At 38.6% G+C, this 25,423-nt stretch overlaps 5 protein-coding genes across 6 annotated transcripts in view; 1 reads left to right on the top strand and 4 right to left on the bottom strand.

Annotated features, from left to right (window-relative positions):
- The window catches only part of LOC132783763 (nitric oxide synthase), a 37,942-nt gene extending 24,747 nt beyond the window's left edge, over positions 1-13,195 (bottom strand). Inside the window, 4 exon segments of the mRNA XM_060789122.1 lie at positions 69-205; positions 5,912-6,026; positions 6,149-6,813; positions 12,890-13,195. Coding sequence (XP_060645105.1) covers positions 69-205; positions 5,912-6,026; positions 6,149-6,723 — 827 coding nt within the window. The 5' untranslated portion in view covers positions 6,724-6,813; positions 12,890-13,195.
- A 280-nt stretch (positions 13,196-13,475) lies between these two features.
- On the bottom strand, positions 13,476-20,107 carry LOC132783766 (leukocyte receptor cluster member 8 homolog). Its single transcript, XM_060789126.1, is given in 8 exon segments — positions 13,476-15,476; positions 15,541-15,748; positions 15,812-16,013; positions 16,073-16,856; positions 18,239-18,811; positions 18,870-19,543; positions 19,545-19,787; positions 19,870-20,107. Coding segments are annotated over 7 exon segments (2,724 nt in total). The 5' UTR covers positions 19,674-19,787; positions 19,870-20,107; the 3' UTR covers positions 13,476-15,322.
- A 302-nt stretch (positions 20,108-20,409) lies between these two features.
- LOC132783765 (aurora kinase B) lies at positions 20,410-21,779 on the top strand. Its single transcript, XM_060789125.1, has 3 exons — positions 20,410-20,695; positions 20,764-21,481; positions 21,543-21,779. The coding sequence occupies exons 1-3, from the start codon at positions 20,562-20,564 to the stop codon at positions 21,684-21,686; spliced, it is 996 nt and encodes a 331-aa protein (XP_060645108.1). The 5' UTR covers positions 20,410-20,561; the 3' UTR covers positions 21,687-21,779.
- On the bottom strand, positions 21,683-23,866 carry LOC132783764 (probable voltage-dependent anion-selective channel). 2 transcript variants are annotated; one of them, XM_060789123.1, is made up of 3 exons: positions 23,337-23,866; positions 22,157-22,387; positions 21,683-22,099 (listed from the first exon to the last, which is right to left on the bottom strand). In XM_060789123.1, the coding sequence occupies exons 1-3, from the start codon at positions 23,813-23,815 to the stop codon at positions 21,802-21,804; spliced, it is 1,008 nt and encodes a 335-aa protein (XP_060645106.1). In that variant the 5' UTR covers positions 23,816-23,866; the 3' UTR covers positions 21,683-21,801. The 2 variants fall into 2 exon arrangements, with proteins under 2 accessions (XP_060645106.1, XP_060645107.1); XM_060789124.1 differs by lacking the exon at positions 23,337-23,866 and adding an exon at positions 22,537-23,089.
- A 132-nt stretch (positions 23,867-23,998) lies between these two features.
- On the bottom strand, positions 23,999-25,319 carry LOC132790573 (voltage-dependent anion-selective channel). Its single transcript, XM_060799143.1, has 3 exons — positions 24,799-25,319; positions 24,521-24,745; positions 23,999-24,463 (listed from the first exon to the last, which is right to left on the bottom strand). Exons 1-3 carry the CDS (start codon positions 25,116-25,118, stop codon positions 24,136-24,138), a joined length of 873 nt encoding a protein of 290 aa, XP_060655126.1. The 5' UTR covers positions 25,119-25,319; the 3' UTR covers positions 23,999-24,135.
- Between the last annotated feature and the right edge of the window lie 104 nt (positions 25,320-25,423).

Raw genomic sequence — 25,423 nt, 5'->3', positions numbered from 1 at the left:
TGCGACAAATGTTGCCAAATAGTATATAAATAAATAAATCTTTTGGTTTTAGAGATTTGCGTGCTTACCGCTTAATGGAGGTGAAATACTGATCCAGAAAATCCTTGGCATGCTCCAGCACCAAGTCGGATTTGCGTGCTTCCACAGCGGCATTGCCGATGTTCATGATGCTACTCGTACAGGTGGCTCTCGTGCAGGACAATATCTGTGGAAATTCAAATGAAAGCGAAAATGATGTTGACGATGATGCTAAATAAATAAGTCATAAAGTTCTTACAAGAAGGGAAAGGGAAAGAACACACAGCTCAAAAAGAAAAAATATGGCAGGAAAAGTTGCTAGCAAGTTGTGACAATTTAATTAAAAATTTAATTGCTTATCTCTCGGTAATTAAATTTTTGATTGCTCATTTCGTGCGCCCTAATTGCAGCAACAAATGAAGATGAATGACATACAAACAGGCAGACAGTCAGACATCCCGAGAATATGCTATAAAAAGAAGAGTAGGAGGCGCAACAATGCAATGGAATTGAAATTAAACCGAAATGGCACACGGGCTATCAAAAATGGAGAGAGCCAACTGACAACTTCTCGCCCTAAGCTCAATTGTGGCAGCTGCTTCTTTAACCTGGCCAAGAGATTAGACGGCTTCTTAGATGCCCTCCCAATGCTCCGACACGCTGCTCGTTGGCCACGTTTAAAAAGCATTTCACTGTCAATTGCGGATGTTATTTCTGTTTTGCTTTACTTTCACAATTTCTTTTTTGTGTGCTCTTTATGACGCATGTCACTGTAATTATACCCTGTAAACTGTAGTGAGAAAAATGAGGTGTAAAAATACAGAAAAAATTGCAAAAGTTACTTATCTTCATAGTTAAAAATTTCATATATACATAGCTGGATTAGCAGATTTTAAAGCTAAGATTGATTTTAGAAACTTTCTCTGTTTAACGATTAAATATATAAACTCGATTAATTAATAAAACTCATCAGTATTTAAAATTCAAAAATTTGGATATATGCTTTTTTTACTTTAAAGAGTGTCGCACACGACAAAATTTTTAATTTTATATATATTCTACATTTAATCCCAATTTCAACATTTATTCAGATATATAATTTTCTTCATTCATACATTTAATCTATTTTCTCTTTCGCTCTCTGTTTAATATCATCTTTAAATTAATACTAATTTAAGAAACCCTCTGTTTCCAGGACATTCCCCAGTTGCGCAACTTTTGCTGTTTGTCTTTTTGCTCTTCACCTGCACTGCGCTCGATTTGTCTCAATCTCCCCCTTCTCCCCGCCCCGCCCCGCCATAACAAACAGACTCCGCCTGTTAGATGTTATTCTTCGTCTTCGTCTCCTTAGTCGCTCACCTTGGCTTATGGTTTGTTTTCTTTCGTCGCTTTAATTTACTCAACGCCAAACAACAATGCCAACAGCTTGGAGCTCTTCTTCGCTCCTGGCTTATGGCAATAACAAAGCATCCCGCGGTCATAATTAGTTTGTTTTTACAGGCAGTTGAGCTCTTGAATTGGCTTGAGAAGAGAACGAATTGCCACCATAAAATGCTCAAGTGGTTTTACTTGCTGCTTGCTTTAGGTTTCTGACTCTTCAAACTGTGACAATTACATCGCACATACGCCGAGTAGTCGCGCTTTTTACAAAAAATTAACTTTAATTTCTGTGAGAAACGTGATGTTGTGCAAAATTGCAATTAATGCAGCATGTCAAACACCATTTTGACATAAAAAGTAATATATAATGAAATAAAATATATTACAAATGTTAACAGGACATTTTCTTTTTTATTTGATAATAATTTTTTGCTGCCATGAGTTTGTAATTCAATAATAAATATTGCAAAAATTTGTATTTTATTGAAATTGGAATTTCTTTGAAGTCATATTGAAAATGTAATAAATTTATAGTTTTTTCTATAAATAACAAACATAAAAAATATTTTACAAATTTGCTGTCAAATAGTTTTATTTGTATGGTTCATCGGCAGACAATTCGGCATAAAAAAAATTATTACAATTTTGCTGTCAGATGTTTATATTTTTATAGTTATTCTGTGTTTAACTTGCTTCTAATTTTTGCAATTTTTAATGACAATTAAAAGTTCTAACAGCCACATTGTAAATTCTTGTAGTTAATTTATAAGCCGCCGAAACTCTTCAACCACAATAAACTGCTGCCTCAACTTCAAGTTGAACCACAACATATTTCTATAAAAAATGAATCTGGTAAAAACTTTGGCAATTTTCACTCAACTGCACAGGACAAATTTATGCAGAATGCAAACAGCAATACGTGAGTGGCAGCATTACAAACACAAACACAACCACACAACACACACCACACACATGTGCACTTCTCACACACCCACACACATGCACTTGCATCTCCTGGCGTACCCAATTTATTTGCAGCAACTTGCAAGGTATTATTCTAATAAGCAAGACTGACGGCATGATACGTGAACCACGCCTCCTCCCAAAAAGACACAACTGCACCTCATTATGGCGCACAGGCATTGTGTGTGTTCCTGAGTTTTGTGTTTACAGAGTCCAAAAATTAGCTTTCGCTATCAACGTGGCAAGATCTCATAAAGCAGGCAGCCGAAATGCGGTTGCGACGCATTTTCATTTAAACAGATCTTCAGAGTGGCAAATGAATTTTGCTTCCAGCGTCAAATGCAAATAATTTCGAGCTGCTGTTGCTGTTGCTACTGCAGCAGCGTAGTCCTTAATGCCACGCCCACCCAACCGGTTAGTACGCCCACACGCTCACACACAAAGTTCGCCAAAATTGTTTTATGTAAATATAAACACAAAGCAGCAACAACATCGAGAACAGCAACAAGAACAACGCGGCAACGGCCGCGAGTAAAACTTGCCACTGTGCCGGAAACGGAAATTGTTGCAGCTGCAGCGCGTCAACTAAATACATATACAACACGGAGCTCAGACACCCACACAAACACACACACACACCCACTTCAAAGCGTTTAAAGTTTTAGCGTGCAAGTTTTGGTTGCCGCCTCGACGCCACTCGTTGCCCTTTTTTCAGGGGTCGCTGTTAGGATGGAAAATGGGGGTCGAGCATTTCCCTGGCGTGCGTCTTGTTCGCGCCAAATTTGCACTTTTTTCTGCAAGTTTTCCATTTAATTTTGTTCTTATTTTTATGAAATTTATGCGCCTGTAAAGAAGCACAGTCTAAAAGGTGCTGCCCGCTGCGCTTGAGAGTTGCAGCGAATTTTGAATGCGCTTTTATAGAAATATTGAAGAGCAAAATAAATAAAATGAAACTATAATAAATTTATTAAATTCATAATTTGCTTAGAATTAATACAAAATTTAATATAAAATATTGTATTCATTTTCTAGTATCTTTAAGCTACATATGTTCTTAAGTCGAACCTTAATGTATCTAGTTACTAATAACACACTAATTTAATTAAGAAATAGCTCACACTCCTCAAATTAATTGTAATTAATATAACCAAATACTTTCAAGCTTTTCACTTAATTTCACTTCCACAAACCACGTGAATAACTCACTCAGCTGAACCACAAGTTGTAGAGTAATTTAAGTGAATAACTCACTAAATATAAATTATTTGTAGCTTTTAACTTCTGTTGTGGTACTTTTGCAAACACTTTTAACCCACATAGTATTACTCCCCTCCACAACTTTCGCACTCAAAGGAAAAATTTGCTATTGCTGGAAAATTTGCATTGAAATGCGCAAAAACAAATGCAATTTAAATGTAATTTATGAACCACTATGAATATTTTGCATACATTTTTCGTTAGACTGTTGCGTAGTTTGGCTTTTATAATTGGCTAAAATAATGGGAGAAATTAAAGTCATGACGCATAATTACAGCATACATGGCATTAAGTTGTTCAAAGTACAATAAAGAGCTGTAAGAGCTCAACTGCTGGATATCCTCTGGCATCTTTCTTCTTCATTTTATGGTTACACAGCATACGACTGAAGGTAACTCTTGGCTTAGAGTAAAAGCCCTCTCAGGCATAAACATAAAACTTATGAGGCAGACAACATTCTGGAAGCATTTAAGCATCGAGCGAGTTCTCTTCATGCAAATCCCGAACAGAGAACATAAACTTTAATTGACTTCAACTCGAAGCTTACATCTATGAATGGACCTGAAGGGCCTTTTTCACGCGCTTAGTATAATTACCAGGTGGCAAGCGAATTTGCATGAGAGCAGCGAGAAACTTGCAACTGGCAAGTGGCAAGTGGCAAGCTGAGTGTTTGGCCAAAGTCACTAAAGTCAACGGCGATGCAAACTTTAATGAAAATGCCAGCAAAGAGCAAATATTTTGCATTGCATAATTTTATGCGCTTTGCGTATTAAAATGCAACTGAATGGAGGTGAAGCACCCAGAAGGGTTTGGTGGACAGCAGCACAAGCAGCTGCAATGCCATGAAATTTGATTGCGAACTGTGTGCACACACAAACAAAAAAATGGCGAACTCACAGCGCCATTTCCGACGCCTGCTGTCGACGTCGACGCTGACTTAATTAGCAGGCTAACAGCGCTGCAACTGTCAAGGGAACCAAGGGGGGAAGGGAACTCTGTTAAAGGGAGGTACAACTAGTTCAGCTAATTGAGGTTAGTTGGCAACTTTAATGCCAACACGTCGACGTCTTTTCCGCTTATGCAACACTTGCGGCCTAATGAGTTTCAAATCGCAGTTGCTAAATCAGAATTGTATGCCGAGCCCCCAAATCATGTGCAGCAAATGAATTATGCAATAGATAATAGCTCTTCATTTAATTGTAAATAATTGGGACATGTTTAAAACCTCATTTTACATAGCTCATCATTTAAAAGATTACTATTATTACTCAGCAATTGAAGACGTGCTTCAAAAGCTATTTTATTTCAATATTTAGAATTCTTTAGTATTTAGCGAACTTTATTATGCTACAGCTGCCGTAATTAATAAATTATTAATGATTTTCTTGAAAGTTGTTTTGCTTTATATTTCTATTTTTAAATGCGAAATGTAGCTGATAAATTAACCTTCGATTAATAAATAACCAAGTATGGAACTAATAAATAGTTTGAAGACGCGTTTAAAAGTTCTTAAAGCTGTACATTTCAATTAACAAACACTCAGGAAATGCATATGAAATTCTTTGTATTCTGCATATTTTGCATATTAAATGCATAACTCTAAGGGTGTTCCTTTCAAATTTCATGGGTATTGCGGCTTGTTGTCAAAGTTAGAGACATCAGATTTAAGTTAAACACAAGTGAAAAGTTTTCTAACCCCGATGACCACAACGCAAATTACTAAAAAACAACAAACTGACACACACACAACACACAACTGGGTATAATTTTAAAGCACACACACACACATTCACTTAAATTGAGGACAACTTCATTGCAAGGCAAGAGAATGGCGTCGCTTTTAAGAGTTAAGCGACAATGCGGGCGGCTGCCTTTAATCCTGACAAGGCACGCACTTGAGGCAACTTTTACTTAACAAACTGCAGTAAACATTAAAATTGCAGGCAAACAAACAACTGAAGCACACCCACACACACACCCACACACACTGCACGTACACACGCAGTCAAACAATTACACGGCCAACTAGCAGCTCGTCATGAGTATTAAATAACTCCTAGAAGTATGCAATGCTTTTTGCACACAAGCTACCAACTTTTTTACGCGCACAGCAAAAAAGCAGTGAACATGCTGCGAATTGTTTTACTACCGTTTTTTTATTGCACTTTCTCCTGCACTAACAAGGTCATAAGACCAGCAACTAGAGATAGCTACTTGTCCACACGTCCTCAAGCTAATTATACTTGGTAGTCTGTAAAACACTGAATGCGTAACTAGAGGAAACGTGACTCACCTCGCGTCCTTTGCTGTGCAGCGTATCGTATACCTCGGGTCTGCCCTCAATGTTCTTTAAACGCATCGGCTTACGCATCAATAGACTGCGTCCCTCGTCGTCCAGATGCATGAAGCTGCAAGTGATGAAGAAATTTCAGATAAACTACAACTGTTATTTAAGTCCAGCAACGAATTCAACAGCACGTTGGAGTTGATCGCTTGTAAACCCCTCTCGAGTTATTCATCTTTGACTCACCTGCCGGCACGCGACCGATAATCCTGTGACATTTTTCTTGGCTGTTGGTTTTTCGGCGTGGGTGAAAGTTCGCGCGAACTTTTGCTGGACGCCGTGCCGCTGCCCGAGGCGGCAGCAACAGCAGCCACAGCGCTTGGCCCCTGCCCAGCTCCAGTTGCCGCTGCTGATGCCGGGCCATCCTCCAGCTCGACAACAATGCTGGTGTTGGTGCCGCGACGTTCTCTTCCCGCTTGCGGTGATACTGTCGAGATGCTGGTCCGTTTGGGGTGCTTCAAGGGCGTGCCACTGTTCAGACCACTGCCGGATGCTCCATCCGACACGGCACGACTGTTGTTGTGGTCCACTTCATGGCAGGCAGTCGAGATGCCCTCAAGATTTGTGCTCAAGAGCCCATTGCCATTTAACTGTGGCGCTGCTTGTGCCTTGACTTTGATTTTGTTTTGTTCGACTGTTGTTGCTCTTGCCGTGGGCAGCGGCGACTGTTGCTGCTGCTGCTGCTGTTGTTGCGCATTTGGAGTACGTTTGATGGTCACAAAGCGCAGGTTCTCAAATATCGATGTGAAATGTTGCGACATGTTGGCCTCTTCCACTTGCCTTGTCGTTTATTTAAAATGCAACCTGCTGCAGCACACAAGGTAAACTCGCAGCCAACTTTTGATTAAATTCTCCTTTAAAAAAAGTAAGGAAAAAGCAACTTAAAAAAAGAATAACAAAACTTTGACTTGTGAGAAAAGCCAAAACGTTTTGGCCACAATCAATTGGTTTACGTTTGACCTCCAACAGATTGGAAACTTTAAGCAAACATCAGTTAAATTGCCGAAGAAGATGAATTGTAATGTGAGTGCACAAGAAAAACGAGGTAAACCAGATGATTTTGAACTCGATTTAGAAGTGCAAACAGCAAACAAATTTCAATCAAAATAAATGAGATTAAAATCTTTTAAATAGATAGTACAAAATTGAAACTGAATTTGGAAGACATATAAAAAACACAAAATGAAATTAAGTCAAATAAATAAACGTAACATTTTAAAGCGAATTTAAATTTTATTTCATTTAGTCAACAAGATTTTTGAATTAAATGTGTAACTCAAACAACTCAACTCGTATCAATTCCATTTGTGAACTAAAAATTAACCCAAAGAAAGTTACAATAGAACAAGCACCAAGTTCAAGCTTCTCAATCAAGCTTAAATTTAACAGCTTGATTTTTATTTTATCTTCATCAACCGTTGACAACGCACTCAATCGTAATGAAAACTAAACTATATTGGATCAGTTACTCTGCTGCCAATGGCAATCCATTTGATTTGAAGTAGTTTCGTAGTCGTTTAACTTTTAAATCCGCCCACTTCCTGTGCGTAGACAATGCGCAGCTCATTAACTTTCAAATCATGGCAACATTTTCTTACACTCTTCCACATCTCGAAACAATTCCCGCAACTATAACTCAGGCGCAGCTGAGACTCGATTGCCTTTAGAGAGACAGAGACTTCTGGGTTTGCTTTGCTAACTTCTCAATGTTGCTTTTCCATTTGCCTCGAGGGGAGGGACTCTAGATAAGTGCGCGGTGTTTTCCCAGCGTTTGCCAGCACTTAGTAGCAATTAAAAGTATCTTTATGGCAATTTCCCGGCATGTTGAACAGCGAAAGCCACAAACTAAATTTCCACTTTTCTGGTCTGCGACTTAATTATGTGCGGCTCAACATAAATTACTTAATCAAAAGCGGAGACAGACTGTTGTAACTCTATGAAAATTCAATTAGAACACCTTTAAATTTGTTTCTTATAGATTCTGTAATATATATTTTGTGTGTCTGTCAAGAGTTGACAGCAAGTGAATTGGCAACAGCTGTGAAGCCTTTTGTTTTGCGTTAATCTGCATTTGAGAGGGCTTGAACCTTAACCTTCACATTAACAACGTATTTGAGCACTTTTCACGCCCACTTGACACCAGCTGTTGAAGTTTTGCAAGACAAGCAAGACCGAAAATGTTTCAGCCAAAATGCCTTTCATTTTGTTAACTCATTCGCGACTGTTTCCGTAGTCCCGCAGTCCCGTCATCCCATCATCTCATCATCACTGCTCCAGCTGTTGGCCCAAATACATCAACATCAACTGTTTGGCCAGGTAGGATGAAGGACTAAGTACGAAGTTTTTGCCAACAATATATAAATATATGCAACAGGCTGGCTACTTTATGGAGTATTTTCATTATTAATGCCATTGCGGACGTTGGTTAAAGGGGAAGCTCACGAAGAAAATCAAGATTGCTTTATAAGTTTTAAATAAAACTATTATGAGAGCTTGCGCTGCATTCTGCTCAAAACCTAACAATGAATTGGCTTGAATAACGTTTTTATACAACTGCAAAAAGTATAGAGTTGAATCACAATGCAATTGCTATGTCATCCTGAGAGGAATATCAAGAATTGATCTAATCCAACAGTGCACTGTTGTGCAGAGCTTCATTCTGTTTGTCCCCGCTGAGCCAATAGCAATAGCAAAAAAGTGTTGCCTACTTTTGTGCGCTACCTGCAAGCATGGTGCTCTGTAACCAGCAGGTGAAAAATTATATTAAAAACTCTTAAACAAACACACACCCAAACTAGGAGGGAGTAAAAATGATGGTACAGCAATTTGTTGACCGCTGAGTGCATCAGTTGAATGAATCGCCTGCCATTGAACACATATGAGTTTGGCTTTTGATTTGTGGCTGGTTGTGGCATGTGTGTAAACTCTCATCCGATATGTTATTCCAACTGTTTTGGCTAGTTCCACAAACATTTTGAATTCGGGGGCATTAAACAAAGCGGCTTGACATCACACAGTTTTTGGGGTCCCAATTCGCATTTTGGCTCGATGAGCACTCGACATACATTTAAATTCAAATCACAAGCATAAACATTCGCTTTGATTTGCAGACACAACAACACACTCACACACAGATAGATAAAACACACATTCAATTCGATTGTTATTGCTTAAGCAAATGAAAATGATGAACCACATTCTGGTTTATTTGGTTTAATTTGTTTTGTTTTTGTTTTCGTTTTTCCTTTTGCGGGGGTCGGAACAATTCAATGTGTGCCTCCATTGTTAGTTTGGCTAATCAATCAATCAATCAATTAATTGCTGGAGGATGTCTATTTGCATTGCTGATAGCCAGCAGTCGATGTTATTTTTTTAGCTGTCGGCTATTTTGCCACTTAGTCAAAGTGATTGAATATGGTCAAGTTGCGCCATCGACACAATTTGAGTGGGTTTTAGGCCTCAAATCAACCACAAGTTCGAGGGCTTAAATGGACAGCAATACAGTAGACTGAATAACTAAAGCTTTGTTTTAAGCGAACAAAAGCATTTCAGATATTTCAAGTTAAAACACAGTAAAAAAAAAGAATATACTAAAAATATCTTGATAAAAGAAAATGTTATTTTGGCGACTTTTGTCGTGCTCAAGTTCAGATTACAGCATTTTGTGGCATCGTTGGCTGTCTTAAAACGAAGCCAACTAAGCAACACATTCATCCACTCACGCTTCAACACGTATTCCATGCCCACTTGAGGACACGGCACTATTACAACAGCATTTTTTTCGCAATCATCGTTTTAAATCCCAATCAATTGCTTTAAAATAAACTCGAATAAAAATCAAAGGAAACCCGAAACAAAACGACAAGTGCGCTGCGAAAGCCTGAATGCTTTTTCGTATTATCTCAAATGACAACACACCAGCAATGGGAAAATACAAAAACCAAAACGAAAGGGAAATCGCAGCATTGAAAAGCGTCGCACAAATGCCAAGACAAAAGCAGACGCAAAACAGAAGCTAACGACAAAAAAAAAAAATACAAAAACTGTTCTTATTCTGTTCTCGTATACAAATGGCATGCACAATGCAAAAAGTACAACAAATCTGTTAAGAAAACCCATTTATACGGTTTTGGGGGCCAGAGCGTCAAGCAGTGCTTCAGTTGTAGTTAAATAAAAAAAAAGTGTAGCATACTCTCAGGCATGGCGAAAGAGAAAGTGTGCAAAATGGCGTCCCACACACACACGCCGAAAATGTACAATGCTTGACTGTCATAAATATATGAGCTAGGCCTTGGAGCTCAGCTCTTGCTATGCAAATACAAAAATAACGAAAATTATAAAAGCATACTGAACTCAATATTTGCACGATAAAGTGCGGCTGCCTGCTAAAATAAATAATCACATTGTAAGACGTTGTAAAGTGTTGCTTGGAAGCTGGTCATCATGTGATCGCCTGTGGCTTGCCTTTTATGCTCTTTGATACTATAGTATTATGGGATTCGGATTTAACTTAATAAATAAAAGCTGACGACAGTGCAAAGCAGACACTTTTATCACAGTTCTTTACTATGTGCTTAAAAAGTTTTCGTTTTATGGGAATTGCAAAGAAGAAAACATATTTTCAATATAATTAGTACATAATTATTTTGCTTCACTTTATAAACTTGATCACAGCATTTTACTATATGGAAAAGAAAACATATTTTAAATATAATTAGTATATAATCATATTGTTATATTTCATAAACTTTCAAATTGTGTTCAATATTCCAATCATGTTGGCCAACTGAGTAACCCGACTGACTGCCTGACTGACAGACTGCGACACGCAGCTGACGCAGGTCTCCTCGGTATTAACATATGAAAGGATGGTGTGTTAGGGTTTATCCTTTGAAAATATCCTCCCTTTTTTTGTGTTATTTACCAACGGCAGCAAGTACGCATACTTGATGCTGTTAAAATAAAAAAGAGCGAAATGCAAAGAAAAGTTATACAAAATAAATATTCGCACTTTGTTTGGCAACACATAAATAAAATCATATATGTACTCTCCCTCCCGCATTCAAACGCTATGTTATGCATTCTTGGATGATGTCAGTAGCAGCTGCGGCTGTTTTTGCCCGTTGCCTGTTGCCCTTGTCAATATTTATATATTGTTATTTGAAATTGATACGTAAAAGCCAACGGAAAACATTCATTATACCCGTCCAAAAAAAGGGGAAATGTTTCTGGACTGAGCGAAGGCAGCGCAGCGCTGCGACGGAATAAATTACATAAATATGCGCTGAAGGAGAGCTTATCAAATCCGACAACAGGTAAACCCCAGTAGATAATATTATTTAATAACATGTGTACCTAAAAATAAAATAAAATACAAATATTGTAGGCAGTAAGGTTATCGAATTCCTTCTCAGTCTATTGCTGACTAGACAAATAGTTTTGACTGATTATATTCATGGCTTTAACAAAGGCTCCACAACAGAAACAATTTAATCACTATGTGCAATTTTATTGAGAACAAAGCATATTTAAAATACCCTTTAAAATCCTTCATTGTATTTTCTCTGTCATTTCTTAAAATAAACTTTAATTTACGTATTTAATTTAATAAAATTTCAAAATTTTTGGCAAATTCTGTTTTGGTATCACAAAGTCAGGTTCAGTATAAACTAAAATGCATTTCAATTGTTTCTCTTGGAAATAAAATTGATGTTATTTCTGCTTGATTTAAATGCTGTCTATGTTTGTAGTCTATTGCATTACAAATATTTTCGAATTCCTAGCGACAAATTCAATTAGAACAAGTGTCGACCACACACACAGAAATGTTTATTAAATACTTGTAAAATACTCGCATATTTTTTGTTAAACAACATGAATTTGTTTGCTGTTAAACTGGAAACATCATAAGTGAAATGAGTTGCAAAAGATATTTGCAAGTTTATTAGCAAGTAAAGATTCTTTTTGCCTTCATATAATTCAAAACTATTCCTTTATAATTTTAATATGGCAAATGACAGTAAAACATTGTGCCAAAGAAGAATATGTAACATTGTGCATGCAGCAACGGTGGCAGCTGCTGCTCCAAAAAAGTGGAGCAAACTTCACTGAATAGAATTTTCTAAAGAGGGGCACACACACACACACAAGACCACTCTAATGAGTATGAGTATGACTTTAAAGTGCTCGTTATGCTGAGCTAATTGTTTTTAAATTTATTCAATCGAGTTGTGAACAATTTCGCCCGGTCTCATCAAAGTTAATTATTGTTCTAATTGAAACTCTCAACTCTTTGGTAAGGAATTGCTAAATGTTTTTGCTGATACAAATTTGTACAAAAGGCTAATTGTGGCTACGGTTAAGTGCCTGACCCGGTCTTGGACTCTTCACTTCATTATAACATAGATGATTTATTGTTGTGCTCAGTAATTAATTGACTTTATTTGCAAAAACAATTTGCAGTGTTTGATTTGGTTGTCACAGCCCTTTTCATGGCACAATTTCGGCGTCTGGCCACTTTCGCAATTAATTTAATTGCAAATTTAATTTGGAAATTATCCATGGCAACATTAATCAATTGCCAATTGGATTATGTGCACAATTTGAGTGATTTGTCTGGCTCAACAATTGGGCAGTTTTTTGTTTTATTGGACACAATTTGTGGTTCATTTGCAGCTAATTATTTGTCACGCTTAAATTATTTAAACGGCCCAGCTTGCGTATACTTAACGAGCTTTAAAGCAACAAAATTGGGCCATCAATTGAGAAACTTGATGTGGTTTTTGGAGATTGGAAAATATATAACTTCAATTAAATCGTTAAAACTAATATATAAATAATAAATAAAAATGTAAAATAAAATAAAACACATTAAAGTTTATTTCCCGAATTTGAAGAATTGTATTGCTTTTTTATAGGAAAAATTACCTTCTCTGAAATATTAAATTGTCGTTAGTTGTAATTTAATAATTTAATTTTTTTGCTGTGATAAATTTTAAAATGTTTAATATTTTATAAATATCAACACCACATCACATGTAATAAAATAAATAATATTTTTTTCTTTTATATGTAAATTGTTTTTAAATTTTCGAATGTAATTCTTTTTATTCACTGCACTCACAATCTTTAGTGCTAAGCTAATATCTTTTGATTATCATGTTGGTCCACATTCAGTTCCGTTTTGGTTTTCAGCTCGATCCAACGAACTCAAGCGCCGCGCGTTAACTGAAGCTAAGGCAGCAACGCAGCATCCTTAAATAGCAGTTGCTCCCCCTAGGACCCCATGGTTCGCTACACGGTCGTTTTCAAAGTCATCAACCAAACGCAGCATCCGCTCACCATTGGTGTAAAGCTTCTCCGAGGAAAGTCAACCATGGTTTGTGTCTCGGCTGAAGCTTCACACTGGAATGTTTGTTTTGACGGCGATGGCAACAAGTGTCTTGTTATTGCGGGCGTTCAACACGTGTCAGTTTCCTGTGGGGAACCCCCTCCGAAGTAAGAAGTCCTTTAATTCTGTGATATATGTTTTTTATTTAAAAAACGCGATTTTTATTTCATTTTTCGCGTTCTATGGACGCATTTCTAAAATTTTGCAGCTGAAAAATGCGTTGAAATTCTGAATTGATTTCAATATTTTTTCAACATTCAAATTAAAAAAAAATACAACAATAAACCTTAGCTTAAGTGAACAACAAAAAAGTTGTGCTTAATATTAACTTAAATTTAAAATAATTAGAATACCATACATGCCCTATGCTTTTCCACACTTAACTAATATAGCAAATTGCTATTTAAGGTTTAAATATTTCCATTTTTGAAATATTGAATAATTTATAAATATATTTTACAATTCTTTTCTTTTTTTTGTTTTGCTGTTTCAGTAGATTAAAATTGGAAGAGCTTACAAGTCCCGAGAAGTTGTTCTGGATATGATGTTGGCAACGATGCTGTCATAAACTTTTGACTCCAGCGAACAAGCGTGATGAGTATTTGTGCAATTTTGACGCTCTTCCCACGATGTTGCATTGCGATTGTTGTTGACATTGATGATGAAGTTGGTGATGGTGTTGTTGTATATGTACAGGTATACAATAGAGAGACAAGACATTAGTATAATTTAAACAAATAACAAACATTAATGCTAAACCTTAAGATTATTTTAAAAGCAATATGATAAAACATAAGGGAGGGACAAACAAAACCAGATGTTGGCTATTGTTAAGACCTTGAAGTCTTCACTTTTTGCTTGTGTTATGTGTTATTTTTTGTGATGGCTTTATAATGGTGTTAATATTATTGTGATTAATTGATGTAGGTTTAGTTGAGTGTGTATCATACAATCTAGTTGGATTATTTGGTTTTCTACTTTCATTCTGCTTCACTGCATATTAGTTTTTTCAATTAGTTCATAGTTAATGTTCCACATTTTCAACTTTGCACTTTTCGTAGTTAAAGAACCTAAAACACTTGAAGACCAAGGGGGAAACTTAGAGTTGCGCCTTCCAAACATCCCATGCCATAGGTAAATTGTTTAATGGGCGCATCCTGCACCTTAAGCCAACAGAACAGTCTCAATATTGTTTATAAAACGACTCCAATCGGAAAATTGCATTGATGAGGCTTTTATAGTTGTTTAATCTGTTGCGTCTGCTGATAAATCCGTTGAAGCTATTGATTGCTTTATATGACGATCCAGCTACTGAATTCCATAGCCTTGCGAATCCATTAAAACTCCGAGCACTTCCAGCGCTGTTGTTTCACCGTTACCTATAGAAATAACGACCGTCGTATTGATTCCGCCAAGATTTGATTATCCATGTGAGCAACTTGATGATTTTTAAATGAATTAACACACCGCAGAACTGTGATGATTATTCCAAAATGCTGGTGAGTTATTGCAATTCCTTGATTATGTGTGTGTCAGCTATCGATGAGTTTCAAGAGGGGCGAGTAGCAAGTTACGAGGAGAGAAACCGCACTGAGGTACGTTTAAGAGAAGGGACAGAATGCATATAGAGTTCAGAAAATGTTCGTCTTCAGGGTCATGAGAGTAAGAAAGCACTTTGTAATTTTTACGCAGGGGCACGCGAATAAGTAAAATATATATACAGAGTTTGAGAGAAGGGCCTAAAAAGAAAGAGAGGAGGTAGCCGCATCGACTCCGTCAGAAGCTTGTCCTGCTCGGTTGAGCTGAACTCTGCTCGTAGTTGCAACGGAAATCGAGGGAAGGTTTTTTGTATAGTTGTGTATTGTCTTTTGTGAGCAGCAGTCACTTTGCTCTCTTGCTATGCCGCATAATGATTGTGTGGTTTGCAGAAGTATTAAAACGCCAAAACAGACTCATTATGTGAAGAGGCTTCAAATGGCAATAGCAGCTGCATTTTTGCAGTCTATTTGGGCGCCATCTGCGGCATAAGGTAAATTGAAGGTGTCTAGCCATTCTTTGCACTTCTCAGTGCTCTCAAAGGCCAACACATTTCTTACATACTCGACGCTAATGTTGGGACGATAACTGCAAGTAAAATAGTAATTTGATAAGTATGCTAATATAGTAACATATCTCAACTGTCACTTACGATTTAATAATGACGCGCAGGGCCGCTTTGCGCTCTCGCTCCAGGAACCATTCAATCATGTGACCCGACATGAGCGGCGCCTTCTTATACAAATCAAATAATTTACAATAGTTGCCAAGTGACCAGGCGGAACGAAATTTTAGGGCATGTGCTATGGCAGGATTCTCGCGTTGATCAGTTGTAATGGAACGCAAGACAGTTGTGATGTCTATTAACAAAAAAAAATACAAGGTTAATGAGAAGTCCTTTTCAGTTAAAGCAAACAACGTACCCAAGGTATTCTTTGTGAAGATGTAATAGATGATACGATAAGCGGTAAACTCGAGGGAATTGCTGCTGTTGCCCAGCTCCAAGTAAAGCATCTTTAGCTGCGTCTGGCACTGGTTGAACTCTTCATGATCACCTTTCTCCATTGCAATGCGTGCATGCGTCTCATAAACCTCCACTGTGAACTTATCTCGTATACCTTGGACCTGGAATGTCGGCAATTAATGACAATTGAATGTTGTGCATATTAAAAATGTGTACTTACTGTTAGATCTTGGCGTATGGACTTCAACTGATCGCACGCATAATGATAATCCTGATTCGTTCGCCATTTGCCTTTTACATTGGCCAGCGAGTGTGTGAGGACCTCAACGGGACGCACCTCCGACGGCGAAGGAGCTTTGGTCAGGCGCAAAAATGACTTTTCTAAATCCCTACATGTGCCTACAATATGCAAATCAAGTAAATCTAATCCTGCACCACCAGCATCCTCATAGAACATGGCTGACGATGAAGACGATGAACGCGACGCTGCTGCCATCAATTTCTTCTTATGCTTGGCCGTGGTGAGACCAAACGGTGAGCTTGCAATTGCGACGACAGATTTCTTAGTCGAGCTGCCACTCGACTGTGAGAAACGTGCCGCACGCTGTTGCAAGCGCGCTGTGTCATCATCAACGGCGCCGCCAATCGACGACGACGCATAGAAATGTGGCGCCTTCTTTTTGCTCCCAACACCACCACCACCAGAGGAGGTTGAGGCTGCTGCGGCAGCTTGTGCTGCTGCACGCTTGTTGCGCTTCATCAGCATTTTCTGCTGTTTACGCGACAAATTGGAATTAATCGGTATGAAATCACTGCCCAGCGAATCATTCGAACTGGTCTTGCGCAGCATCTTGCGTGCCGGGGGACTATTTGTGCCGCTGCTACGCGATCGAGAGCGAGAACGCGATCGGGAACGGGGAGAACGAGAACGTGGTGTGCGGGAACGGGAATAATGCTTCCGGTTGTTGTATTTCGAAGACGACGATGTCGATGATGTTGGCGAACTGCAAAGATAATTTTTAGAAAATTAGTTTTCAATTGAAAAAGGAGATTTAATTCGATTCCACTAACACATAATTCTAGATAGTCGTGAGTCTATATATTTGTAAATTTGTAATATTATAATTTTTCAATTTAATCCGTAAGAACTAAGAAGCTGACATAGTTTTTCGCATTTTAAAGTGTTAAATTAATCTTAAATCACTCATTAAAATTATTATGGCAAGCAATTAAGTTTAATATTTCGAATTTTAGATTTTAAGAGTTAGTGTTATTAAAGAGTTTGTTAGGTATTAAAAATCAATTTCGCAAAACTAATAATAACCTATTAAATTGCAATCTGTCAGTTGTTTATGCACTTAATGGTCCGGAAGAATAGTAAATAAAATAAATCAATACTAATAATTGCGAAATTTTAAAAACATGGGTCACTTCCATGTTATTTCTGTTTTAGTAACAATGTTCACTCTTCTCGTGATTTTACTATTACCCCCCAGGTTCGCGGCATCAGGCAAACCTCCTCGTTTTACAAATCTTAAATGCGAGATATTGGATCCATCCTATGTTGTCTATGAAAAATGTTATCTTAAGTTACTTGGCCGAGGTATTGTTGCTTTAAATGTACACGCAAAACTATTAAAAGGTCCTTTTTATAATATCCTTGTTATATTCAGTTTGGTCAAATAAATAATTCTGTTCCCGTTTTAGATAAATCTTAGCTTTTGGCGAAAATTCAATGGGTTTCAACCGTTTATGTTCAATACAACTTTCGATATATGCAAATTTTTCCGAAATCCGAAATCAGAATTATCATTTCGAGCAATAGTTTACAGTTTTATAGCTCCAAGCTCTAATATAAATCACACTTGTCCCTATAAGGTAAGCGAAGAGTTTCATAAAAGTTTTTTCGAAATAAGGAGTTTTAATGCTAATTACAGGATGAAATTGTTGTGCGTGATTTGGTATTTAAAGAGGAGTTTTTCAAATTCATGCCATTACCACCTGGCGAATACCAAATTCAAATAATGTGTGCGACCGACAACCACTAGAAAACTAGAATATATGTCAACATTTTGCTTGAAGAAGATATAATTAAAGTTTAAAACTGCCGGCAGCTTAAGCCTCAATCAATTGTAAATGATAACCATAGCATAGTTTTGACTTTCAGAATAATTTTTACTTTGGTTTTTTCTTGGAAATTCTAATGAGCCAGCCACTAAAAGCTGTTACAGAATCAAGTCTAAGATATTTGTATATAAAGAAAAATAAAAAGGCAATCGTCAAAAACGAATTCAGTTTTTTTTACAACACACCAAATTAAAAAAATGTGTTAGTGGAAAAAGGAATATATGCATATTAATCTATATAAGTAGAATTTTAAACTTACCGCGATCGGCTCCTAGAATAACGTTGATGTCCATAGCCGCTGCCATTGGAAAACTTGTTAAAAGCGTTCGGTTTTTGCTTAAATTGATTGACAGTTGACGACTTTTGACTTTGCTTCTGAGCATTTTGTTGCGACTGTGGCTGTTGCTGCTGTTGTTGTTGTTGCTGCTGTTGTTTCTTGTTAAAATAGTTGCTGCGCTGTGGCGGCGGTGGTGTGGCATTGTTCAGCACCACATCGATGCCATCGCGCTCACTGTGCACCGTTGGCATAGGCTCATTGTCCCAATCTCGAGTCCAGAGCTCATTGCGATTGGCAGCAGCAATTATTTTACCTTTTAGACAAATATCGATCTGATCCTTGTCCAAGTCCGTGGTGCACTTGGAATAGCATCGCGCAACATATTGATTTAATGAATCGGGCCACGAATCATTAGATGCCATTTGAAAACAACTATTGGGACGCTTAAAAGCATTCGACGATTGTTGCTGTTGTTGTTGTTGCTGCTGCTGCTGCTGTTGTTGCTGCTGCTGCTGTTGTTGCTGAGGTTGCTTTTGTGGTGGAGACGACAACGGTTGCTGCTGCTGCTGTTGTTGCGCAACTGAAGGTGCAAGTCCCGTTGCTAAGTTAGGTAAGGGGGGGCGGTGGCTTGCTTAGATCGGGAGTCGGCGGCACTGGCGGTGCAGCAAACGGATTTACGGGAATGCCGGGATATCCAACAACATTCGACGACTGTTCAAAGCCAGTTTGCTGCTGTTGCTTGTTCATTTGGTTGTTATTGTTGTTTTTATTGTTACGCTTGCGCTTCTTTTTATTTGCATTGCTATTATTGTTGTTATTGTTATAGAGATTAAGTTGTTGCATCGCTTGTTGTTGATGTTGCTGCTGTTGTTGAAGTTGTTGTTGCTGCTGCTGTTGTTGCAATGGATTTGGCGCATTTGCCAAACGCTTTTGATTCAAATTCAAATTGAAACGTATGCCACCAAAATTCTTTTGCTGCTGCAGCTGCTGTTGATGTTGTTGCTGCTGCTGCTGATTCTTATTACCACCTGACTGAGCAGGTGGCGGGGGAGGCGGTGGTGGAGCCGAGGGAAGCGGCGGCGGTGCCGCTAATGCAGCACTACTGAAGCCTGGCGGCGCATTCGATGAACTGATGGTTGATGTTACCTGCTGCTGTTGTTGTTGCTGATAGCGCATATAGTATTGATAGTATTGCTGATAGTGCTGATGATAGGCGGCCGCATTATTGTTGTTGCCATTATTGTTATTGTTGTTGCCTTGATGCTGCCACCACGCATAGTTGTTCCCCCCATTGCTGTGCTGCTGCAGCTGCAGCGTTGGCTACCTGTTGTTGCTGCTGCTGTTGTTGTTGTTGTTGCTGCTGCATCTCCTGCAGCTGGGGTATGAGGGGCGGCGGAGCGCTCATCGCATCGGACATTGTTTTATACGTGGCGTGTGTGTGTATGTGAGACCACTCTTAACCTTTTTGGAACTTACCTTTTATTTTATTAAATGAAAATACAATTCGTGCTCAAAACTGCGTAGGACGCATCTACAAAGAAAAAAAAAATCACCCATTATGGTTCATGTGTGTGTGTTGTGAATGTACGCCATCTTGATTTTATTTTGCTTACCCAAGAATCTCTGTGGCCTATATAATTTTCAAACTCACTTTTAGCAATCGCAAACTATTGGATTCGCTAAAACACTGCTAGAAATTAACGCGCACAATGCTCTGCTGGCTTGACACATGTGATTAATAAATGTTTATTGCTTTTTACACAAAATAATGTAATTTCTAAAATCACGTTTGCACACACAAGGCGTGCTGCTTTTTAGTTTCAGAGACAGGGACGTTATACTTTTACAGTATTGATTTCGCCATCCATATGACATTCCAATGGATGGTAACACTGTAATGCGCATTTCGATATAAAGAAAGGAAATTAAATTATCGAATGCAATTTAACAATAATCTATTAACAGAGAGAAAATAATTTATACCACTACGTAAAAACCCCAAACAAATAATTAAATTTTCAACACAATTTACACAATTATATTTCTACGTACTGGAGAAAAAACAGTACTGACATTGATTTGGACGGTCACACTGAGCTGTAAAAATCTCTGCTCGTTTTGATATACAATAATAGGGCTGTATTTAGTAAAGTATCGAGTACAATTTAGCCATCAACTAGTAGCATCGAACAAACAATTCGACATTCGAAAAAAAACGCGCACTAACTCTGACGCTGTTGGAAAATCGCAAATAAAATTAAAATTTACCGCATAGTTAGATCAAAATAATAACGACAAAATAATAATGACGCTTTCGCGCACTAAACATGCAACGCGTAATCATTTGCCCAATTTGATGAGCAATGTACCCGACGAGTACCAGGAGCCCATTAAGCAAATGTGCCTCAAAATGATGTCGCACGATGCCTATGGAAAACCGTAAGTAAAGTGACCCTCAAAATAAATATATCCACTCTTATCCTACACCTCTATGTACCGTATAAAAGTTACGAATGGACCACGCGCGACTTTGAAATGGGCGCTCCTCTGGGACGCGGAAAATTTGGTCGCGTTTATTTGGCGCGCGAGCGACGCTCACATTACATGATGGCCATGAAGGTGATGTTCAAGGAGGAGCTGCGCAAGGGCAATGTAGAGCGCCAGGTGCTGCGTGAAATTGAAATACAGTCGCGTCTCAAACATCCTCACATTCTGCGCCTGCTTACCTGGTTCCACGATGAATCTCGCATATATTTAGCGCTGGAAATTGCTTCCGAGGGCGAACTTTTCAAGCATTTGCGCACTGCGCCCAATCATCGCTTCGATGAGCCACGCTCTGCCAAGTACACTTATCAGGTGGCCAACGCCTTGAACTATTGCCATCTCAACAATGTCATTCATCGTGATCTGAAGCCAGAGAATATTCTGTTGACGAGCACCGATGATCTTAAATTGGCAGACTTTGGTTGGTCGGCGCATACACCAAATAATAAACGCAAAACCTTATGCGGAACCTTGGATTATTTGCCGCCCGAGATGGTGGATGGCATGGCCTACGATGATTCGGTCGATCAATGGTGTTTGGGCATCTTGTGCTATGAGTTTCTTGTTGGCAGTCCGCCCTTTGAGTCAAATACCACCGAGAACACATATGACAAGATCAGACGCCTCAATGTTCACTTTCCATCGCACATGTCAGCGGGCGCCAAGGAAGTCATTTCAGGCGTAAGTTAAACCCTACAATTTGCATTCATATCTCCTAAAATGATTCTATTTCATCCTATAGTTGCTGCGCCGTCAAAATCAGGGTAGAATCAGTTTGGTGGATGTGATGACGCATTCTTGGGTCAAGGATGGCATGGCAAAACGTGCCGCTCAGCTGGAGAAACAAAGCATTGAGCGCGGCAAGGAGAATTTGGCAAGAAATTAAAATGAGTTGGTTTTTTATTGCTTTTGCTATAAGATTTTCACAAATACATATAAAATATTTCAATAATCAATTATGTTTTAAAGCGATAGAAACTTTGTGATCGCTAATTAATTATTTATGCTTTAAACGACCAGGAGATACCAACTTTGTGGTCGCCACTCATCGGCGAATTACCATCAAAACCAAAATAATAGATACCCTCAATGTTATCTGTCACCTTAATTTGACACACGAAGCCCACCTGACAATCGTCACTGATCCTGGCCTTAAGCAGCGTCTTCTCATCGACTTGATACTGTCCACCAACTGTAAACGCCTTCATGTTCTCGCCAAACAGATTCGCCTTAAGAGCCACGGCCCATTTGTCGCCCAAACGTTGAAACACTGAGCCGCGCAAATCCTTAAACTTCTCTCTGCAAATAAACTATTGGATTAAGATGCGTTGTATAAAGTATAAAATGGCAACTCACAGTTTGAGCATATATTCGGTTGTGTCATCCACGTAACCAACACAAAGCGCATGCATATCAATTTGTCGTTGTTCCACATCGAATTCCAAGCGACCGCCAAATAGAAAATGCTCTATGGGCTGTAGCAGCAGGTAGCCCATGAATTTGGGCGAGTGGAGCACAGGGATTATAATCTCAGACTTTAAAGGAGCTCGCTCAAAGCCGGCCAAGAGCTCGACTTTGGGAGCAGCACTGAAAAAGATGAAAGCAATTTAAAAGTAAGAATCGTTATATATTTACAATCCAACCGTCATGAAATTCTCTGAACTTAATATAAAAATTGTATTCAAAGTTGAAAACCCCTTTTGTCGCTTTCAGTACTTTCTATAAATATATCTCACCTTCCATGTGGTCCATAGAAGCCCTTAAGCACGCTATAAACCCCTGCACCCAGGACTTCACTGTTCGCTCCAATCAAGCCTAAAAGTCCGTCAGTTTGCCAAGCTTGTGCTAAACTGAAACTACCGAACTTTTCACGCATTCCCACACCGCCCGAGACACTGTTCAAATCTGGATTAGCCTTGCCAATGGAATAAGTGCTTAAATTATTCGATCTCATGGTGCATTCGAGATGCCAAATGCCAATCTCAAAGCCACGAATTAAACACTCTTTGGCCAGGTTACCCATTGTAAAGTAGGTGGTCATTTTTTTTTCAATTTCCAATGGTGGAATGAAATCAACTTTAGACACTTCCGAAGAGTCTTCTGACGTCTCTCCCGCTTCGGAACTTGCATCTCCTTCTGCCGGCTGTCGGCTTCGACGCCTAAGTTTACTAATTCTTTTCAACATTGACATTTTGATAAACTATGAATTTGCGGTAATATGTTCGAAAGAAATTACTTGCTAGTGATTAGTTAAGCCTACCGATTTTAGAAGGGATTTTCAAATTTGAACACGTAGTCAAAGTTTGCCACGCAATGAAAGGGGACATTTGATCTTCATTTTATGTAATATAATAAAATATATAATAAGAGATCTCTGATCTAACTTTTTGTCCAACATAGTTAAAGTGTTAAAGTTATGAATATCGCTACCTAAATCCAATTGCAAATCTTGGCACCTATTCAGCTTAACAAATTTTGCCCACCTAGCTATTATCATTATCGTTGTGCATTGATAGTTACGTCAGTTTATACTTACTCTTCCTCCTTTGGAAATTCGCCCTGTAAGAGCGTATAAAAATTGGCACCAATTGCCTCGCCAATTGCTTGAATCGAGCTCGCCCAGGCATCTGTTCTCCAAGTCTGACTCAAGTTGATGTTGCCCAACTTTTCGCTTAATTCCACGGCACCCACAACGTCCCCAATATCGGGAATCGCCGCGCCGTATGTGTGAAAGCTTATGTTCTTTGTGCTGCTGATGCATTCGATATTCCAAACGCCTTTGCCATAGCCTTGGTTTAGGCATTGCTTGGCCAGATAGCCCATTTGAAAGAATGTCATCATTAACGGCAGCGGTGGATATTCCGTATGTTTCATCTCGTCCTTGACTGCGATTTTCGCTTTAGTATTTTGATCACTTTTGTTCTTTTTGAGATTTTCTTCATCTTCGTTAACCTTTACAGCTCTCTTTTGCTTTTTTCTAAACAGTTTTCGAAGAAAATCTTTGAGTTTCTCCATTTAATTTAATTGATAATTTAAAATTTAGTAAACAAAAAAAACCAAAAAAAATTTTAAATATAGCTCTTTATGAAACTGTTTTAATGTACCTTGACTTAAAGATCGAAGAGCCTGAGTTTTGACAAAAAAATCTTAAACTAGGTTTAAACTGGTACCAGAGATCACGAATAAAACCATTAAAAGTTCCGTCATCATTTGTATTTTTATTATTTTTATAATCTCGTAACGCACAGTTTAGTTTTCGACATTAAATAGAATTAATAACAAAATATGTTTGTGCAATAGGCAAAAAGTTAAGTAACAGTGATTCAACTTATAAACTAACACTGCAAGGAGAGGCCGACACCAAACTTGTGATTGCCATCGGTGATGTTCTGGCAATCGAGGATCGTCGATATAGACACTGTGATGCCCTCGCGCAGCTTCTGCTGATATCCCAAGCCCAATTCAACCTTGTTGTTGATCTTGGCCCGAATCAGAGCATCGCCCTCTAGGCGATAGATCATTCCCACACCTAAGTTCCAGTCGCTGGGCACTTGCTCGCCCTGCTCATTGGTGGTGGCCATTGGTTTGCCAACCTCAACGCCCACATCAAACTTATCGTTGGCCTTGTGGAACAGCGACACTAGCCAGCCCTCTGCGTTCACTCTGCATAGGATTAGTAATATTTTAACAGTCTTTAAATAAGTGAGACGCATCACTCACAATTCGGCATGAAGCGTGCTTTGTTCGTTGGTATAGCCAAGGGCTAATTTCCATTCCAGATTCTCGCTGCTGGTGGCGTAGTTGACCGAAGCGCCGCCCAGAAATTCATTATGCTGCAACACCAAGGAACCGGCTATGTAGGGATCACCTTTGTTCAGCCCGATTTTGCCCAAGATATTGAACTTCTCCTTGCCGAGATCAGCCAACAATTTGGCAGACTTTTCCCTGTACAAAATGTCATTCAAACAATGATTAATTAAGACCTATATTAAACCTACCCCGATGATGGCTGGATACTGGCTTCGGCTATAAGCATGAGACCCTCGGCCAATTTCTCACGCTGCATAATTTGGCCATAGAGCAAATTTTCGGTGTTCCAGCGTTCGGTTAATGTGACCCCGTAATCCTCGATGGTATATTTGCTTTGCAGCGAGCCCATCACCTTGCTGGCATCTTGATTGGCAAAACCAGAGGTGAAGAACTCAATGCCCGAGCTAGTCAGAGTTTTGCACTCCAATTGCCAGAGACCTGGATGATAGCCAACCTTGAACAGATTGCGAGCCAACATGCCCAAATCACAATATATCGGCGGTGCCATTGCTGGTGGCGTTGTCTTCAATAGTTTGTAGACTTCAAGCGGTTGATATGGTTTCGGAATTTTTGAAAATTTTAGCAATTCGTGTTGTGTCACCGGAATTTCTACTTTAAATATGAATCTGAATCGAGCGTCAGTCTGTTTCTCATCCCCCAACAAAATAGTCACATCTGATTCTAATGATATTAAATTCTATGTATGCTTTGCGCAAAACGAATTCCGTTTCATTTAAATTCGATTTTAAATTTCTCCCTCTCCCACCGACTACTGACTGACTGTTATCGATAAATCGATTACACTTGTTCGTT

This window comes from Drosophila nasuta, chromosome 2L (genome assembly GCF_023558535.2).
Source record: "Drosophila nasuta strain 15112-1781.00 chromosome 2L, ASM2355853v1, whole genome shotgun sequence".
Lineage (NCBI taxonomy): Eukaryota > Metazoa > Arthropoda > Insecta > Diptera > Drosophilidae > Drosophila > Drosophila nasuta.
Note: the sequence above shows the minus strand (reverse complement) of the source record. Positions and strands in the feature narration are given on the sequence as shown.